The sequence below is a fragment of the Dipodomys merriami genome, unplaced genomic scaffold (genome assembly GCF_024711535.1).
Source record: "Dipodomys merriami isolate MVZ:Mamm:240054 unplaced genomic scaffold, mDipMer1.0.p SCAF_1, whole genome shotgun sequence".
In the NCBI taxonomy this organism is placed as follows: Eukaryota; Metazoa; Chordata; class Mammalia; order Rodentia; family Heteromyidae; genus Dipodomys; species Dipodomys merriami.
Window position 1 is genome coordinate 103,033,634 of NW_027202270.1, and position 19,039 is coordinate 103,052,672.

At 39.8% G+C, this 19,039-nt stretch overlaps 1 protein-coding gene across 2 annotated transcripts in view; it reads left to right on the forward strand.

Annotated features, from left to right (window-relative positions):
- The first annotated feature begins 2,447 nt into the window (after window positions 1–2,447).
- Window positions 2,448–19,039, forward strand: part of Brms1l (BRMS1 like transcriptional repressor) — a 38,157-nt gene continuing 21,565 nt past the window's right edge. The window contains exons 1-4 of one of the 2 annotated variants that reach the window (XM_070026728.1): window positions 2,448–2,764; window positions 7,348–7,438; window positions 15,641–15,768; window positions 18,489–18,568. In XM_070026728.1, the coding sequence (XP_069882829.1) occupies window positions 2,623–2,764; window positions 7,348–7,438; window positions 15,641–15,768; window positions 18,489–18,568 (441 nt within the window). In that variant the 5' untranslated portion in view covers window positions 2,448–2,622. The remainder of the gene's footprint in view (window positions 2,765–7,347; window positions 7,439–15,640; window positions 15,769–18,488; window positions 18,569–19,039) is intronic. The other variant, XM_070026732.1, reaches the window with a different exon arrangement.

A 19,039-nucleotide genomic window follows, 5' to 3' on the forward strand; every position in this document is an offset into this window, starting at 1 on the left:
TTTTTTTTTTTTTTTTTTTTGCCAGTCCTGGGGTTTGAACTCAGTGCCTGGACACTGTCCCTGACCTTCACTAGCCTTGAGCAAAACAGCTTAAGAACAATGCCCAGGCCTTTAGTTCAAGTGCACACAAACAAAAAGGTATTTCACTCATTAGCTTTTAGATCCCAAAACTTAGCATTACACTTTGCTATGTTCTCTAACTTCATGAACAATTAGGAAGGTAGCTTTAGGGGAATAGAGCTGAAAGGTATTTTTTAAACTAGAAGGAGAAATGTGGATACTCTATATGTGCAGAAGCCACTGGCCAAGTATCCTGCCAGAAAGTTCTAAAACATAAAGTGCATGTATATATGACTGTAAATTGATATATTGAAATAATGGGAAAGTCATATTTTCATGACACCTTGTAAATTTCCAACTTGACTGCCCATTTCTTATGCTAACATCTATCTTTTTGGCTATGTCTGAGACTCTTGGTTAAAGCATTAAATAAGTATAATTGCTATTGCTAGAGCCATCAGCAAAATCCTGGCTTATGACTAAGAGAACCATCACATAACAACTCTTTTTTTTTGGGGGGGGTCTCGTCGTGGGGCCTGAACTCTGGGCCTGAGTGCTGTCCCTCAGCTCTTCAGCTCAAGGCTAGCGCTCTACCACTTGAGCCACAGTGCCACTTCCGGCTTTTTTCTTTTTGCTTATGTGGTGCTGAGAAATCGAACCCAGGGCCTCAGGCATGCAAGGCAAGCGCTCTACCACTGAGCCAACTTCCCAGCCACATAACTCTTATGTGCATTTACAGTTTTAACTCTTTGGAAACAGTGTATTGTATTGTATTGCATTGTGTTGTGCTGTATTGTAAGATCCTCATGTCTCAGCCTTCTTCAGCTCAAGGCGAGCGCTCTAGCGCTTGAGCTAGAGTGCCATTTCTGGTTTTCTAGTGGTTTATTGGAGATAAGAGTCTCACAGAGTTTCCTGCTCGGGCTGGCTTTGAACTGTGATCCTCAGATCTCAGCCTCCTGAGTACCTAGGATTACAAGAGTGAGCCGCTAGTGCCCGGCCCTACTTACGTTTTTGATTTTTTAAAATTGTTATTTGGTGGTGTAAAGAGGGTTTACAGTACCATAAGGAGGGTAATGAGTACATTTCTTTTTGGACAATGTCACTCCTTCCTTTGTTCTCTCCCATATAATTTTAAGATTTAGTTGGGCCTGATAGCTCAGACTTGTAAGTAATCCAAGCCTTCTGGAAGTCAAGATAGGAGGATCAAAGTCTGACACCTGCCCTACTGGAGAACTATCTGAAAAATAACTGCAGTGAAAGGGGCTAGGGACATGGATTATGTCACATATCCCTGAAGGGAATTTGAGGCCTTAGGTTCAAGCCTCAGTACTGACTGAAAATGAAGTTTATCTGTAATAATGACACTTACCTCAGGGTTTTTTGTTTTTGTTTTTGGTCATGGGGCTTGAACTCAAGGTCTGGGAGCTCTCCCTGAGCTCTTTTGCTCACGTCTAGTGCCCTACCACTTCAAGCCACAGTGCCACATTCAGCTTTTTCAGAGTAGTTTATTGGAGATGATTCTCATGGACTTTCCTGCCTGGGCTGGCTTTGAAAGGTGATTCTCAGATGTTACCCTCCATAATAAGTAGGATTACAGGCCTGACCCTCAGGGTTCTTGAGAATTAAACTCATGTAACTTTTGTAATAAATTTCCCAAGATATTTGATAAAGAGTAAACATTGTCAATTACTATGGGTTATTATGATGCTATTGGGTCTTCATTGTCTTTGGAATAACTTGTCTGAGAAAAGATAATATCTTAAATCAATTATGTTTTTTTCAATGGAAACAAGTTAAATTAAGACTAATGACATGTTTTGGTTGCATTTTTAAAAAACATAGAAAATATACACTAAAAACGCGAAGATAAGACTTCTTTCTCATCTAGATTGTTGGTCGAAAAAAGTTTTTAAAGTGCAATTTACTTTCTACAGTGACTGTTCAATATAACAGTGTATTAGAGGTAATAAAGGTAGAGGAGACTATTCCCTAGTTCTGTAGGCTCCAAGAGTAGGCAAAGACCCTTTCCAGCAGAAGACCTCACCATCTTACAAAAACATCTTGACTTGTCAGGGAGGTCAGACAATCGCTTGGCGGGAAAAGGATAAATTCAGACCAAAACCGTACTATCTGTTTCTGTTTAGTTTATAAACTGCATTGGAGTGTCTCAGCTTTCATGCCTTGTGGGACTTGAAGTCCAGCAGGAAGATAAGAGCTGGATTGCTGAGCTATGGAAACCCACAGCCAGGGAAGGTCTGAATACTATGGACTACGACTCCCGATATGCACCAGGAGGCCGTTCCGTAATTACAGCCAACCAACCGTACTGGAGTAAAGTAAGCCCTGCCCCCGGCCCAGAGACGGCTTTCGCCAATGGCAGAGCTCCCGTGGCAGAGCCTGCGGGTTAGGCTGTGAGGCCCGGGCCGGGGACGGGGAGGAGTCGAAGGGGTTCCAAGCAAGCACGGCCGCTTGGGGTGGGTCGGGGCTTTCGGCGCGCCCTTCATTGAAGCGGCGGTGGCCGGGCTGGGCGCCGGAAGTGGGAAGCGACGGCGCGGCTGGAAAATGCCGGTCCATTCCCGAGGGGATAAGAAGGAGACGAATCATCACGATGAGATGGAGGTGGACTACGCCGAGAACGAGGGGAGCAGCTCGGAAGACGAGGACACAGAGAGCTCGTCGGTCTCCGAGGATGGAGACAGCTCAGGTGTGCGACAACGCCCGGCCCGGACCCCCGAATCCCTCCCCCCACTCCTTTTCCGCGGCGCGAGCCAGGCCGCTCGCGGCACGCCGGGCAGCGGCGTCCCGCTGGGAGAGGGGGCGGGGAAAGCGGGAAGGGGCGGGGACTTAGCTGGCCGCCCTGACTGACAGCCGGCGTGCACCCGGCGGGGTCTCGGGCGTTGCTGGGCTCCCCGCGGGGTCTCGGGGGCGGGGCGGGGCGGGGATGGGCCTGGGCTAGCGGAGCCGAGGGGACGCATTGGCGTCGGGGCCTTGGTGGTGTCACCACCCCTCCCACCCCCTGTTGGCTGGGGAGATTGAGGAAATTCCTCCCCGCCCCATCCAGATTTTTCACCTTTGCAACTCTGAACTCTCCCCGTGGGGTGGGTTGTTCCTGCCCAATTCTTGTCCGGCTGTGATCGACACTTCATCGCCTGTGCTCTTTCGGGGTTCACTTGGGAATTGTCCACTTTAAGATAATCTGAAGTTTCAAGGAGAGAAAAGGACCAAAGAGAGGGATGATTTGGGATTCCCTACTGATTTATAAATTGTTTTTTTGGAGGAGGGACATGGTTGAAATTCTCTAGAGATTTTCTTCCCTTCAGTTTTCCATCTTCAGGTTGTTTCAGAATTTTTTGTTGTTGTTGAGGGGAGAGTGTGAGGAGGCAGGTTAAATTTCGAAACTTTAGGAGTGAGTATAGGGAATGGGATTTGTGATTACCAGGATCCTGTTCTATTAATGAAGATGAAACTGAGTCTTACCATCTGGATTTTAGTCGGGTAGAGAGAAGCATGGATTACAGGTTGATGATTATGGTATCAGCCACACCTTGTTTTCTGTTTCCCTGTCAGAGCAAATCTTTTTGGAAGTATATCATTTCAATCAATAAATCAACATTGCAATCAATAAATCAATAAATCTCCCCAAATAAATACTTCTGAATGACATCTTTGTGCAGCACCAGATGCTACTCAGTGTGATGTGTAAATAGTTATGATCTAGCCCCAACTAGAGCTGTCATAAGTCACCACTTTATTCAATTGCCCAGTGAATGCTTGACAGTAAACAATGCTGTGGGAATTCAAAAGCAGAGGAAATAAATTTTAGAATTGGGTGGTCAGAAGTGTTTGAAGAAGGTGGAATTACTGGACTTACCTTGAAGAGTGAGTAGAATTTAGGTTGGTGTGATATGGTTGAATGTGCCTAGAAGAGAAGGAATGTGAGAGAAAGTGCAAAGGCCAGAACTGAAGGCGTATTCAAGAGTGAGAAAACTAGTTTGGTTGGGAGAAGGGCTTTTTCCAAGAGGAAAAGGAAAGTGTGTATGTGAAAGATTTCAAAGAAAGAGGCATACAACAGAGTTGATGAATGCAAGTTTTAGAAGTGAAGATAAGTTAAACGCAGATACAAGGAGAATGGTGTAGCATTAACTGAAAATAGAAGAGGAAATCTTTGAGATGAAGATAGACAATGAAGTATTTTAAGCACATAGGTTGTATACTTAAGTAACAATGCATTGGACTCTACCAGAGATGAAATCTACCTTAGAATAATCCTGAAATCATCCGCCCTGCCACGGAAGTACATTATATTTCAAAATAGGGGTTATAAGGAAAAACATCTAGACTTTATGAATACATTTCTTACAGCTGTAAAGCTTCTTTTGAGATAAGGTTTTATTTATTTTTTATTTTTTATTTTTATTTTTATTTTTTGGGTCCGGTCGTGGGGCCTGAACTCTGGGCCTGGGCGCTGTCCTTCAGCTCTTCAGCTCAAGGCTAGCGCTCTACCACTTGAGCCACAGCGCCACTTCCTGCTTTTTTCTTTTTGCTTATGTGGTGCTGAGGAATTGAACCCAGGACCTCAGGCATGCAAGGCAAGCACTCTACTACTGAGCCACCTTCCCAGCCCAAGACAAGGTTTTATGATGTAACCTAGAAGTAAAGCATTTTTGTCAAATGTTCGTGTGTGTGTGTGTGTGTGTGTGTGTGTGTGTGTGTGTGTGTGTGTGTGTGTGTGATGTGTGCCTGTCCTGGGGCTTGGAACTGTTGCAGAACCATCCCTGAGAGAGAGAGAGAGAGAGAGAGAGAGAGAGAGAGAGAGAGAGAGAGAGAGAGAGAGTGTGTGTGTGTGTGTGTGTGTGTGTGTGTGTGTGTGTGTGTGTGATGTGTGTGATGTGTGCCTGTCCTGGGGCTTGGAACTGTTGCAGAACCATCCCTGAGTTTTTTTTGTCCAAGGCTAGTGCTCTGCCACTTGAGTCACAGCTCTCTACTGGCTTTTTAAGTAGTTAATTAGAATAAGAGTGTAATTGCGAGTTTCAGATCTCAACCACTTGAGTAGCTAGGATTACAGGCATGAGCCACTAGTGCCTGGCTGTCCCGCCCCCCCCCCCCCCCACGTCCTCCCTTGTCCCCCACTAGACTTTGAACTCAGGGTCTTACATTTACTAGGCAGGCCCTTTGCTGCTTGGGTCACATGTCCAGCCCAATTCTGCATTTTTTTTTTTTTTTGTCGGTCGTGGGGCTTGAACTCTGGGTCTGGGCGCTGTCCCTCAGCTCTTCAGCTCAAGGTGAGCGCTCTACCACTTGAACTACAGCGCCACTTCCGCTTTTCTGGTGGTTTATTGGAGATAGGAGTCTCACGGTCTTTCCTGCCCGGGCTGGCTTTGAACCGGGATCCTCAGATCTCAGCCTCCTGAGTAGCTAGGATTACAGGCGTGAGCCACCAGCGCCCGGCTCAATTCTGCATTTTTGATGGGAGATAGACTCAGAAAATTACATCTGCTAAAATTTTCCACTTGCGATTTTTATATGCTGTAAATTTTCACTTGTTTTCTATTTCATCAGAGAAAATAAAACAACGTAGTTTGTGAAGATTCAGTAATATTTGAATAACAAGTCAGTTTTAAACTTTACATACATTTTGTAGTGTGCTTCTTATAAAATCATTTCTATTCTACCATGTCTTGCATGTTAAACTTCCAGTTTTATTCTTCTGAAACCTTGCTATTGAGCAGATCCTAAGGCTACAGAGAAACCTCTACTACCTAAAGAACTTGAGAAATAAGTCATATTAAGGGACTAAGGTTTTATTTCTGTTTTTGTAGTGCTAGAGAGCAAACCTAGTGCCTTGCACATGCAAGGCAAGCATTCTACCATTGAGTTACACAGCTCAGTGAGTATGTTTGTAACCCAGGGACCAATTTTAAACAGCTATGAGCTCACTTATTAAAACCCAGAAATATTTTTAATTTGATTTTGAAAATTCAAAAGAACTTTCAATGTGAAAATAAATAAGTGAATATAATTTAACTCTTTTCCTCACAATTGGACCTTTATTTGGTGAAGATTAAGGTACAGATCAGTTTGTGCTTCAGATATTTTGGTGTATTGCCTATATAAGATGTAAAAATGGAATATGTGGAATATAGGATAGACCTGATCATTAGCAGCTGTTTTCCTTAAAAGTTGGTTTATTTTTCTCCTTCATTGCCTCTTTCTTCTTCTTTCTTTTTTTTGTGTATGTTGGAACCAGAGCTTGTACTGAGGACCTTTTGCTTCTTGCACAGCTTTTACATTCACAGATGTGCTTCCACTTGAGCCACACTTCCAATTCAAAATTTTGCTATTTTTTTTTTTTTTTTTTGTCGGTCGTGGGGCTTGAACTCTGGGCCTGGGCACTGTCCCTCAGCTCTTCAGCTCAAGGCCAGCGCTCTACCACTTGAGCTACAGCGCCACTTCCGGTTTTCTGGTGATTTATTGGAGATAGGAGTCTCACGGTCTCTCCTGCCCGGGCTGGCTTTGAACCGCGATCCTCAGATCTCAGCCTCCTGAGTAGCTAGGATTACAGGCGTGAGCCACCAGCGCCCGGCGTAAATTTTGCTATTTCAATAGAGATACAGTCTTCAGATCTCAGCCTCCTAAATAGCTAGAATATAGGTGTGAGCCTCTGGCACCTAATTTCTCTGCCTCTTTTTCACTGACTGAGAGTAATTTGGGAAGAGGAAACAATTCAAGCATGAGTGGCAGTCCAAGATACCATGTGTGGTAAACATAATGAGACTAGTTTACTTTTTTATGTTTCTGGCTAATCAGCCAGGTGAAAACTTGTGAAGAAAGAATTCTGGTATTGACTGGTATTTACCTTTTTTTTTTTTTTTTTTGGGGGTCTGGTCCTGGGGCCTGAACTCTGGGCCTGGGCGCTGTCCCTCAGCTCTTCAGCTCAAGGCTAGCACTCTACCACTTGAGCCACAGTGCCACTTCTGGCTTTTTTCTTTTTTCTTATGTGGTGCTGAGGAATCGAACTCAGGGCCTCAGGCATGCAAGGCAAGCGCACTACAACTGAGCCACCTTCCCAGCCCCATAGAGTTGCTGTAATTTTAACTCATCTATATCTTAGATTAATTCTGTCATGGAAATTATTTTGAATAACAGTTGTTTATTTTCCCATAAGGTTTAATATACATCTTACACATTTAGTTTCATATTCTCATTTGAATTAACATCAGATATAATTGCAACAAAACAAATCTGATATTAATCTTGATTCTTTGATATTTGCTCTTTTGTTAACAGAAATGGATGATGAAGACTGTGAAAGAAGGAGAATGGAGTGCTTAGATGAAATGTCCAATCTTGAAAAACAGTTTACCGATCTGAAAGATCAGTAAGTAGTGAAAGTGCTTCAGAAAGTGCTTGCCATTGAGTCTCAGTTGTGTCACATGTACACTAGCACAATACCAATAACATTTTCTCTCAACTGTTTTCCTTTTTGTATTTTATGGGATAAGCTGTTTTGATTTAAGAGATGTTTCACCTTTTTTTTTTTTTTTTGCCTGCCAAGAGACCCCATTAACTAAACAGAGTTTTGAGGCAGATCTTATTTTTGGGGGGATAGGTAAGGGAAGGTCTACTATAAGATTTGTTATGTAGGTATTGGTGATTAAAGTATTTTCCATGAATTTCTGAACCCTTGGTTCTTTGGTAAATAATTGGCTAAAGATAGCATTTTTAAAATTTGAAGATAAAATGGTTTGTCCCCAAATATTCTTTTTTTTTTTTTTTTTTGGTTGTAGAGCTTGAACTCTGGGCCTGGGCGCTGTCCCTGAGCTCTTCAGCTCAAGGCTAGAGCTTTACCACTTGAGCCACTGCGCCACTTCCAATTTCCCAAATATTCTATGTCTGATGAATTGGTTTTGTTTTTGTCCTACTCTGCATAGTATGACTGTTACATGTTTATATAGCTTTGAAATATATCTTATACATTTTCTTTTTCTTCAGATTTCTATCACCATGGCCAGGTTTGGTAGTTCACTCTCCCAGTATTTGGGTGGCTGAGGTAGGACAATTGTGAGTTTTAAGCCAGCTTAAGCCATAAGCCACCTAGTGAGATCATGTCTCAAAAGAAAAAAAAATTACATTTAAAATTTTAAACTGTTAGCCGGGCGCTGGTGGCTCACGCCTGTAATCCTAGCTACTCAGGAGGCTGAGATCTGAGGATCGCGGTTCAAAGCCAGCCCGGGCTGGAGAGACCGTGAGACTCCTATCTCCAATAAACCACCAGAAAACCGGAAGTGGCGCTGTAGCTCAAGTGGTAGAGTGCTAGCCTTGAGCTGAAGAGCTGAGGGACAGTGCCCAGGCCCAGAGTTCAAGCCCCACGACCAACAAAAAAATAAAAAATTTAAACTGTTAAGTTGTTATAAAAATAAGTCTTATTTCCATTTTACCTATGAAAAAATTACATTCAGCAAGGTTAATTAATTCCCATAGTTTATTAGAAAGTGCTAAATAAAGCCAGGTTTTTTGCCTCTTGGTGTTTCTGTGTTCATTCTATTAAAAGTCCATTAACTTTGGAGGAAAGTTGGTGGACCAGAAAGAGCAGGGGCTCTCATTCCAGACTTTTGACTGGTTTAATGATGATAATAAAGGGCTGCGGTATAACTCAGTGGTAGAATGCTTGCTTAGCCTGTGCAAAGCCCTGGGTTCAATCCTAGTTCCACAAATGAATGAATGCATGAGTGAATGAATGAGTGAAAAAACAGGTAACAGTAGTATTCTTATTATCTACTGTGAAGATTGAGGAGTAGTATGAAAAATTTTTAGCCATTTGCTTGGTATGATATATATCTATGAAATTCCTTTTTTTTTTTTTTTTGGATCCGGTCGTGGGGCCTGAACTCTGGGCCTGGGTGCTGTCCCTCAGCTCTTCAGCTCAAGGCTAGCACTCTACCCCTTGAGCCACAGCGCCACTTTCGGCTTTTTTTTCTTTTTGCTTATGTGGTGCTGAGGAATCGAACCCAGGGCCTCATGCATGCAAGGCAAGCGCTCTACCACTGAGCCACCTTCCCAGCCCTGATATATATCTATTAGATACTGTTACCTTCTTCCGTTCTCACTTTTTCTCAGTTTTGAGGTTTGACCCATGGGCTTTGTGCATGCTAGGCAAGCACTGAGCTGTAGCCTTACCACTTTTTATTTTGAGATAGGGTCTTGATAAGTTGCCCAGGTTACCTGTAAACTTTGACCCTTCTGACACAGCCTCTTTAGTAGCTGGGATTACAGGATTGCATTACCACATCCAGCTTTCCCTTTATGTGATTTCATTGTAGTATGAGGCATTTGAAACTTATGAACAAATAAATATCTGGATGGTATGGCAGCTGCTTTCTCCTTCTTTGGGTTGCTAGAGAAGCTTGTCAGTTTTTTTTTTTTAAAGTTGTGGCCCATGCCTATAATCCTAGCTACTCAGAATGCTGAGATCTGAGAATCTTAGTTTCCATGGAGCCAGCCCAGGAAGACAAATCTGGAGACTCAGATCTCCAGTTACCAGTAGAAAGCTGGAAGTAGGGAATGTTACTCAAGTGGTACTCTACAGGTAGAGTACCTGCTGAGCAAGAACATGAGACCTTGAATTCAGGCCCCAATACAGTCCTTTTGCATTACTTAAGTCTTTCCAAGGCAAGAGCTGGCACAACACTGGCATGAGCTGGCACAACTTCTGTCAGATGCAGCTAATCTAATGTCCAGATGTTGTGCTTAACATGGAGGCAGCAGCACATTGCACCTACTCTCACCTGCTCATTTGTGCATCTGGAGGAGTACAGGGGAGAGAAGGAAGGAAGGAAACAGTGTAGGAAAGCCAGGAGGAGGTCAGCTGAAGTTGTGCAGGGCACAACCCAAGCATTGTTGATGGCGGATCTTCACCCGGGGGTCTTCATTAGCTTTGAGCTGGTCCACCACCATGCTGATGATATAGCTGAATACACTGTGAGGCTGGATTTTCTGGAACGAAAGGCTAGACAACTTCTCTGCAATGGCAACTTTTCCCTGGAATTGCTATCCTTCCCATGTTGTATCACCATGAACAGTGTCTAGTTCTTTCATTATCAAATGTTGAATAAAGCTGGATCTAGTTTGCTCCCAGATGGGCTTGTGTGCCTTTAGGGAATGTCACCCAGCTTCACTGAGACTCAAGGGGCTGGAATGATGGCTTCAGTGGTGGTAAAAACTCAGGGCAGTCTGCTTTTTTTCCTTTCTTTCAGATGCCAGAACTCTTACATGAGACTGGACTTCCCTGGTGTTTTTTTGGGGGGGAGTGGAGGTGGGTAGGATCTCTCTTTCTATGTAGTTCAGACTGACATTCAGCAACCTCTTGATTCTGCTTCCTAAGTATAGGGATTACATATACCATCATACCCAGCTAATGCTCTTGTAATTTGAGAGAATGTAGAGTAGGTAAAGATATAAGCCACAGTGTCTTATAGGAGAGCTTTCATGTTGCAACTTTTTGGTATGGTCATAGGATGTGTACTAGGGGTTGTAATCCAAAGAGAAATTTATAAGAATATTGATACCTTAAGTTATTCAGATCCTAGCCTTTTATTTTTATGGATTCTCCATAATATTGCTGCTTATTAAGACATTAAAACTGTTTACTATATTTGGCATTAGCAGACTAACATAGATTTGTTTACTATAATAATTTTGTTGTTCTGTTGGTGAATGTGTAGATATATGTAGGTATTGTTCCATGGTAGTTAACAAATTAATCTAAGTAATCTAAAATAATCCAAAGTTTAAAATTTTGGCTTTGAAATACACACTTTTGTTTATTCTAAAGATTTACATTACTGCCGTCATGCTTTCTAGGGCACATTTGTAATCCCAACAATCAGGAGACTGAAGCCGGAGAATCTTGAGTTCAAAGCCAGCTTGATGTACAGAGCAAGACCTGTCTTAAAAGAAAACAAAAGATTTACATTTCTAATTTAGAATTAAAATTAGTTTGAATCCCTAAAGAATATATTATTTGGGCAAAATGGAGTTCATCCTAGGGAATGATCATTCTGGAAAATTGGAAGCAAATTTGTGTTTTTATATTTTAGCACAAGTAATCCACGAACAGTTCTTATTAAATGAATTAAGATCCACTCATTTAACTTTAAAGTATATTTTATAGTTATCTAAGAAAAGCTCTAGTATAATGTAATATATTACATAGGAAAACTTTGCAGCTAATGTTATAGGTCTAATATTGTTCATTCTAGGACAGGAAGTTGCCTTGGTTTTGGCTCTCTGGCTAACTATAGCCACCAGTTGTTTCTTCTAACAGCCTCACCCATCTTTAAAATTAAGAGTACACTGTGAGCATGAGCATAATTTAATAAGGTTTTTAAGGAATTCCTCCTTCCTTCCCTCCCTTCCTCACTTTCTTCTCCTAGTTCTCCTTTTCTCTCCTTCCATCCCTCTTTCCCTCCCTCCCTCTCTCTTCCTCTCTCTCTCTTCCTCTCCCTCTTTCTCTCCCTCTCTCTCAATCTCTCTCTCCCCCCCTCTTTTTTTTTTTCTCTCTCTCACCTTCCCTTTGCTTTTTTGGTGGTATTGGGATTTGAACTAAGGGTCTTGCATTTGTAGGCAAATGCTCCATTTCAGCCATGCCTCCAATCCATTTCAGCCATGCCTCCAATCCTTTTTTTACTTTAGTTATTTTTGGATGGTATCTTAAGTTATGTTCTGTACTGCTTCCCTATAGCTAGACTGAAAGGTGCATGCCATCATTCCTGGCTTTTATTGGTTGAGATGGACTCTTGCTAATTTTCTGCAATCCCCCTCCTAGTTGCTTTCCAAGTAGTTCTTGGTGTGGGCCATTCACATGCTGCCTAGTTGCCTTATTTTTGTATTACTGTACTAGGTACTTTTTTTGTTGTTGTTTATTTTGTTTTTTATCGGTTGTGGGGCTTGAACTCTGGGCCTGCGCGCTGTCCCTCAGCTCTTCAGCTCAAGGCTAACGCTCTACCACTTGAGCCACAGTGCCACTTCCTGTACTAGGTACTTTTGTAAGATGTCTTAAATCCTTTTTAGAGGAGGTAGGAAGCCATTGTAATAATTGTATTCATAATCAAATTATCCTGCTTCTCCTGTTCTAGCACCACAGGGTACTATAGCATTCCCTTCATAAGGCAGAAAACTCACATTGCAGTTTCTGTAGTGTGGAAGGTAAGTTCTTCCACCTCATTCAAAAGGTAAAAGGATTGGTACCATCTAGGTTTTTGTCATTTTAATATTCAACATACAACAAACATTCATTGAGCTTCTACTTTGTAAATAGTGTTGTGGTTGCTTCTGAAGAACTCATGTTCTTTGCCATTGATGGTTTTATACTTCATTTGTAAAACTGTACTTATTTTGAGGGATATTTTCTACCTTCTAACTTCCTTAAAGGTTTTTTAATAGAATAATAATTCTTTTATCCTCTTCATTGAAGATGCTAGATCACAAATTCAAGAAACCCTGTCAGTATTTTGTATACGTTTGGTTTTCTTCGGATGTTCTTCCTTGGTGTCGTAATTTTAGTATTTTATCTAAAATTGAGTATTAACTTCAAAAATACATTACCATTTTATATTTTTCTGACTTTATACATTTATCATTGTGTCTTGCATTTAGAAAGTTTTAACCCAGGCATGATAATGCATTTATTTTGGCAACAAATTCTTTAAGTTATATTGTGGTTGCTGCCAAGAGGCCATTAAAATAAAAAAGGAATATTTGTTTCATTAACATTTAAACTTAACTTTGCTTCTCAAGAATCATATTCTAAAAATTGCTTATGCCAATTATATTGATTAATTACAAACAGTATTGGTTGTGTCACGTGTATTAGGTTATATTTTCAAGATAGAAGAGCAGAATTTGATATGAAACATAAGAACCATCAAGTTGGTCAAAGCTAACTGCTAGTTGCACCAACACCTGCAGCATAACCAGTGGTTTCTTTGGGAAATTACTACATGCTGTCCTTCTGACATACCATGACATATTTGTTTTCACCTGTGATAAAAGTAGCAAATGGAAAAAATAATTACAAAATGATCTTAAATCGGGCTAGGGGACTGACTGAAGTGGAAGAGCACCTACCTACCTAGCAAGTACCAGGCTTTGAGTCCAGAACTCTGGTACTACTACAGACAGCAACAAAATAATTTAAATTGTTAAATTGGTAATCTGCTTTAGCTTTTTTTTTAAATCACATCTTTAGAAATGCCAAAAAATCTGGATTAGTAATATCTTTCATGAAGGATGACAATCTGGTTTTATAGAATTACTGCCAAAAATAAATACTGAATTATCTCATATACTTAGTTTTTGATAATCAAACTATTGTTTCAGCTGACAAAGATTTTTTTTTCTGAGGTGTTGGGGACTGAATTCAGGGCTCTGCCCATGCCAGGAAAATGTTCTATTACTGACATACATTTCTACCCTCAGATAAAAGTATTTGTAAGTCAGGTGCCGGTGGCTCACAGGTGTAGCCCTAGCTACTTAGGAGGCAGAGATCTGAGGATCTCAGTTTGAAAGCTGGCCCAGTAGAAAAGTTCCGGAGAGACTCTTATCTCCAATTAACCACTCAAAAATCAGGAAATGGAGCTGTGGCTCAATTGCTAGCCTTCAGCACAAAGAGACTTAGAGGTAGTGCTCAGGCCCTGAGTTTGAGCCCCATAACCCACAAAAAAAGTATTAGAAAGTTCCCCCATTCCCCATTTTTCATTTCTTCATCCATTGAGTAACTCATTTGTTACGTTTTCTTCATTTGTAGTTGAGATGAATTGGGTATGTGAGATCATGGGGCCGTACCCATTGTCTTTTTTTTCCCTTCCTTTTTGCAGTATTGGGGTTTGAACTCAGGGCCATATACTTGCTAACAGGCCCTTTTCCACTTGAGCTACTCTGCCATCCCCACCCTTTTTTTTTTTTTTTAATGTTGGTTGTTTTTTGAGATAGGATCTTGTTTAAGATTGGTATAGACTTGTGAGACTCTGATCCTCCTGTTTGTGCCTTTCTGAGTAACTGGGATGACAGGAATGAACCACCATTTCTAGTCATTATTCCAAGATGGAGTGTTGTGAACTGGCCTATTTTGTTTTGCTGGATCTGTCCTGGAGAAGTGATCTCTTGATTTCTGTCTCCCAAGTAGATACAGGGCTGGAGCCACTCCTTGACCACTATCCATTGCTTTTATCTTCTCTGCTCTACTTCCTTTTCATTCTGTTTTAAAATTAAGTAGGCTTTGGGTGTGGTGACATACATCCAGTACTCAGGAGGCTAAGGCAGGAGGATTGTAACTTTGAGACCATCTTGGACTAATGAGACCCATCTCAATATGTACCTCCCCTTACCCCAATTAAATTGGCTAAGTCTTGTATTGACTCCATTTTAGGAAAGACAGAAAAAAAAACAAGAAATTATTTATTTTGACAACTAGTTAAAAAATGCTTTCCTATGTAGGTGTTGGGCTCAAGCCTGTAATACTGGCTAATTGGAAGGTAGAGATTGATGAATCATGGTTAGAGGCAAACCTGGTGGGGGGAAATTCATGAGACTGTATTTCATCCAGTGTCTGGGTGTGGTGGTATACCAATGTCATTGTAGCTACATATCAAGGCATAAAAAGGAGAATCATAGTCCAGGCTGACCTGAACATTTAGGGTGATCCTTTTTCAAAAATAACTAACCCATGCCCAGTTGGGCTGTGGTGACTCATGTCTATAATCCTAGCTGCACAAAGCTAAAACCTAGAGGACTGGAGTTTGAAACCAGCCTGGATGAAAAAGTTCAAAGGGCTCCATCTCCTGTTAACCAGCAAAATGCTAGACTAGAAGCATGACTCTAATGATAGAGTGCTAGCTATAAGCAAGTAATCCCAGCAAGTGAAAGGCCTGAATTCAAGCCTGTGTATCAGCAAAAGCAAAACAAAACAACAAAAGAATAGCTCCACACAAAAAGGGCTGGCAGAGTAGCTGAAGTGGTAGAGCATCTGCCTAGCAAGTGTGAGACCCTCAGTTCAGAGTTCCAGTATCTCTAAAAGGAAAACTTTTTTTTTTTTTTAAAACTCGAATTTAAATGATTTTCAGTCTTAGAAATGATTTATTGTTTTTCAATCCAAACAAAAACAAAAATTGAGAGTGCCAGAGTAAATGTGTGTATTTATTGAGATGGTGTCCTGGCAATAATGCTAGGCTGCTCTTGAACTTCTAGACTCAGGTTATCTTTGCTTCACCCTTTCCAGTACCTGGATCTGTAGGCATGAGCCACTGGTCCTGGCTTTCAGTAGTTTTTTTGTATTGTATTTTTAAATTAACAATTGTATTTTTTATTAACTATTAAAAGAATATTGATGAAAAAATCATAGACTAGTATCCATCCTATGATGATTTGTATAAAGACAAATTTTTTCACTTGTGATCAGAGCAAAAATACATTTGATAGTTTATTAGAATGTCAATGATATTAGGAAAAATAATGTATACAAATGGAAAATTGTTAGCCATTGTTGGGATTTTTAAATTAATGTCTTAATTTCTGCTTTATTAAGACTTTATAAAGAACGATTAAGTCAGGTGGATGCAAAACTACAAGAAGTCATAGCTGGAAAAGCACCAGAATATTTGGAACCACTGGCAACTTTACAAGAAAATATGCAAATTCGTACAAAGGTAGCAGGTAGGAAAGTGAAACATTTTTTTAAAAATACAGTGTATTCTACGCTCTCCCTCTAAAGGTGTTTGTTAAGTTTGTTGTTGATGGTACTACAGATATATTTGCATTGATGGGATTATAGATATGCTTATATATTTACATTGCATTACAAGCATGTTGATAATTCATTGTGGTCAGCCTAGAGATTTATTAAAATCTCTTGCTTTTTCTCTGCTGCTGTGAGAGATTTACAAAAGAAAAACCAAACCAAAAAAAAAAAAACAACAGCTGAAAGTGTGGTTCAGTGGTAGAGTATCTGCTTAGCAAACTTGAGGACCTAACTTCAAGTTCCAGTATTCTTCTCAAATAATGAATTCCCAGTGGCTCACAATGTTATTTAAAAAATGTAAACAATTAGAAACTGGTATTTTCATTAAGAGATAATGATACTATCATAGATAATTCCCTATTAGATAATTTAAAGCTTAAGTATTTTTGGCATTTTTCATCTATGAGTGATAGGATTTTTATTTTATCTCATTAAAAAAAATTTTTTTTTTTGGTACTGGTTTTGGTGTTTGAATTCAGGACCTGGGTGCTGTCTCTAAGCTTTTTTGCTCAAGGTTAGTGTTCTAACTTTTTGAGCTGCAACTTCTCTTTTGGCTTTTTGGTGGTTAGATATCAGAGTTTCATGGACATTCCTGCCCAGGCTGGCTTCAAATGGTGATCCTCAGATCTCAGCCTCTAGTAGGATTACAGGTATCACTGGTACCTGGGTGCCTGGCTCATTTTATTTTATTTTTTTGTCGGTCGTGGGGATTGAACTCTGGGCCTGAGTGCTGTCCCTCAGCTCTTCAGCTCAAGGCTAGAGCTCTACCACTTGAGCTACAGCGCCACTTCTGGTTTTCTGGTGGTTTATTGGAGATAAGAGTTTCATGGACTTTCCTGCCCGGGCTGGCTTTGAGCTGCGATCCTCATATCTCAGCCTCCTGAGTAGCTAGGATTACAGGTGTGAGCCACCAGCGCCCCACTCATTTATTTTTTTAGAGATGATTTTTATGTTGCCTAGGCTGATCCTGAATTCCTGGGCTCAAGCTGTCCTCCTGTCTCATCCCCTTGAGTACTGGAATTTTTGTTTTTTTTAAATACTTATAAAACAGGGTATTAATTACAGAACAGGAATTTAATCTCTAACCAGGTAATTTAATGATTCTTTTTTGTTTTAGTTTGGTAAATTTAGTTACTTATTTGTGGCAGAATAAGTGAAGATGTACTGTATTTGAATGGTTAAGCTTAGTCTTCTGTCTGTAACTGAATTCCAGTTTCAGTATGTCCTAGCATTTATCAGGGGATATATCCACTTGATGATAACTTTGGATTTCTTTTAATAGTTGAACTAATATCTGAACTTTAATAATGGAAATGCTGATTATTTTTCTTTTTTGGAACATGAATTGATCTTCATGTACCTGTGAAGTAAGACATTGTTGATAATAAGTTCTTTACTAAATTTACCTTAAATCAAATTTTCTTCTTCTTTTTTTTGGTAGTACTGGGTCTGAACTCAGATCACTCTTTCACTTGAGCCACACCATCAACCCTTTTAGCTTTTATTTTTTGAATAAGATCTTACATATATTTATGGTCAGGCCAACCTGGACATTGATTCTCCTATTTACACTTCCCTTGTAGCTGAGGTGGCAGGCTACTGTGTCTCGCTTTCATGATTTAAATAAGGTCCCTTGACATTTTTGCCTGCGCTGGTCTTGAACTGTGATCCTTCCAACCTCTGCCTCCTTAGTAGCTGTTGCTCACATCTGTTTTATTCTTAAGTTCTTAATAAATGTAGATGTGATAATTAACTTGGTGTCTTTGAAAATGGATTTGGCTTATCCTTAAAGTAAAAAAAAAAAGCCCTACATTTCTTTGATGCTTTTAGACAAAATAGATGATGAACAAATTTTATTCAAGTGAATTATTTACTTTATGCTTTGGCCTCCATTTTTATATTGTAGATGGTATGTGTTGCTGATGTCATAGTCCTGGGTATGTGTCCCCTACTTTTACTTCACAGAAATGACTACATTTCTAAAGACATCTGTGGCATGTATGCCTAGAGTTTTCTGCTTGCTGATTGGTGGTGACATATTGGTGTAGCCATGTTGCCTATTTTATACTATTGTCTTGATATCTCTAAATTAAATATTGTTGGACATTTGTCCTATAGGTTAAACCCTGTTGGAAGTACTATGAACATTGCACATTTTGTTATATCACTGTATACATTTGATCTCTCAATATTTGGAGTCAAAATAAGAAATATTTAAACATAGTGGTTTTGATGGCATATGCTATCAAACTCTCCTTTGAGTTTATATGACTAAAGAAACTAGAGTTTATTTTCTGTTTGCATTATAAGAAACCAGAGTTGTCATTTTTACTGGAAAAGCATTTTTTTTTCATTTTGATCATTTTCTATCAAATTCAGGAGTAATTTTTTGAAGAATGAAGTAAAAACAAAAATTAGTGTAGTTTGTTTCTTTGTAGGTCTTAAACTCTTAGTTTCTAGTCTTTGATATGTATTTTAATTGAAACTTTTTTGTTTTTGTTTTTAAAGATAAAGTTACCATTTGCCAATTTCTTATTGATTCCTCTCATAAAATATGAAGACAGAGTTCCTGTAGAGAAGTGATAATGAAACTCTTCATTGCTAACATAATCAGAGTAATTGTGTTTGGTTGCAGGAATCTATAGAGAGCTCTGCTTAGAATCTGTAAAGAACAAGTATGAATGTGAAATTCAAGCTTCTCGCCAGCATTGTGAGGTAATTACACCTCTTCAAGCCTTTTCTGAGTTAGTAGTTTAAAAAGCAAATAAATAAATAAAAAACAATTACATAGTACTTCAGTCATCACTTGTGTGTGAGGTTTTTTTTTTTAATGTGGTTGTTCTGGAAGTATTGAAATAGGATACAAAGGAGCATAGAAAAGAAATGTGATAATTTTAGAAGTTTTGCAACTTTCTTTAGAAAGACTTTGTAAAGATAAGGTTATCTGGAATCTCTGAAATGATTAGTATAATTAGTATGGTGTGGAAGTTTAGACTAAAACTGTGGTTAAAATGTTGGGCTGTAGAATTAATTTCTGTCTAGACCTTCCACTTTTTAGGGCAGCATTCTTTATAAAAAATGGTATATTTTTCTATAAACTTTGTTTATTTGAATAGTAGCCGAGGGTATCCTAGAACTTACCCAGGTTAAACTTTGAATCATCTTTTCTCTATCAGCCAAGTGCTA